We start from the raw sequence: 1,617 nt of genomic DNA on the forward strand, positions 1-1,617 counted from the left end.
TTGTTAAGAGCACGTGCTCTAACCAGTTGAGCCATCCGGCCACCCACAGGCAGCTCAGGGCAGCTCAGCTCAAGGTGCCGTGTTCAATATTAGTTATGGGTGGGCATAGCCCACCATTCCATGCAGGAGTCAAACCTGCAACCTTGTTGTTAGGAGCACGTGCCTTCACCAGCTGAGCCATCCTACCACCTGTTGGCAGCTCGGTGGCAGCTCAGCTCGGGTGCAGCTCACTGGCCCATGTGGGAATCAAACTGGCAACCTGTTGCTCAGAGCTCGTGCTCTAACCATCTGAGCCACCCAGCCACCCTGAGTTGTCTGCTTATTAAGGAGGAAAATCCAATTACATTTGTTTCAGCTAAATTTAAGAAGAATTATTTTCTTCAGATTTTTTAAAGTATAATCACTTGTATAGGGAGGAGGTGGTGTGGACAGTTTAGAAAAGTTTGTGATTAAAAATAACAGACCATTAATTCATTCAAGAAATATTGAATGCCACATCCTCTTCTGCCTGCTGGGGATCGTGGACAAAGCAGACAAGAGCCCCTCCCCTCATGGAACTTACATTCAGTAGAAGGAGATAGACAATAAATAGCGAAGTAGAATTTGTCGTCTGAAAAATAAACTCACGTGTTGGAAGAACTAAAAGTGAAAATTTTCTGATCTGATTTTTATTTTTTTTAAATCTTGGAATAGTCGAACCAAATTCCGCCACAGTCAGCAATTGTTTCCTGACGGTTCTCCTGGTGACCAGTGGGTAAAGCACAGGCAGCCACTGCAGCAAAAGCCATATACTAATCATTCTGAAATGTCTGACCTTTTAAAAGCAAAGGTGAGTGATACATATTTAAAGATTTTCATAACTGTAGATTATTTGACTTTAAAATGTATCTGAATTAAGGAATTGCAAATTCACATTTCTAGAGCTCTGTATTGTTGGTCAAAGGCTTCCTGTGTTCCTGACTTGTGAAGTGAAGCAGGGGCGAGACTCCTTAACCTTTAGCTTTGCTATAAATCCACTGTAGTAATAGGAATTGACATCTGACTTTGGTATTTGCTGTTAGTGAAAGGTTCATTAGTGTATTGTATTCTAGTGTATGATTATACCACTGTTTATCCATTTTACTCTTTATTTCTCAGTTTTCAATTACAGTTGACATACAATATTAATATATTAATTTCAGGTATACAACATAGTGATTAGGTATTTATATAACTTAAGAAGTGATCACCCTGGTAAGTCTAGTACCCATTTGACACCATACATAGTAACTATAATATCACTGACTGTATTCCCTATGCTATACTTTACATCCTCGTGACTGTTTTTATAACTGGCAGTTTGTACTTACTTCTTAATCCCGTCTCCCTTTTCACCCAGCTTCTGAATCCCTCACCCCCAGTCTGGCAACAATCAAAATGTTCTCTGTATCTCTGAGTTTGTTTCTGTTCTGTTTTTTAGATTCTACATATAAGTGAAATCATATGGTATTTGTCTTTCTCAGTCTGACTTTTTTTTTTTTTTTAAGATGTTATTGGGGAATTGGGGGAGGGGAACAGACAAGTTGCTGTCCTTTGGTTCTTCAGTCTAGTTGTGGAGGAGGTCGCTTCACTGGCCCA

General features: G+C 40.0%; 1 protein-coding gene across 1 annotated transcript in view; it reads left to right on the top strand.

Annotated features, from left to right (window-relative positions):
- DCP2 (decapping mRNA 2) overlaps positions 1 to 1,617 on the top strand; it is a 73,568-nt gene that overhangs the window by 39,392 nt on the left and 32,559 nt on the right. Inside the window, exon 7 of the mRNA XM_019659129.1 lies at positions 694 to 829. Coding sequence (XP_019514674.1) covers positions 694 to 829 — 136 coding nt within the window. The remainder of the gene's footprint in view (positions 1 to 693; positions 830 to 1,617) is intronic.

This window comes from Hipposideros armiger, unplaced genomic scaffold, assembly GCF_001890085.2.
Source record: "Hipposideros armiger isolate ML-2016 unplaced genomic scaffold, ASM189008v1 scaffold_296, whole genome shotgun sequence".
NCBI lineage: Eukaryota > Metazoa > Chordata > Mammalia > Chiroptera > Hipposideridae > Hipposideros > Hipposideros armiger.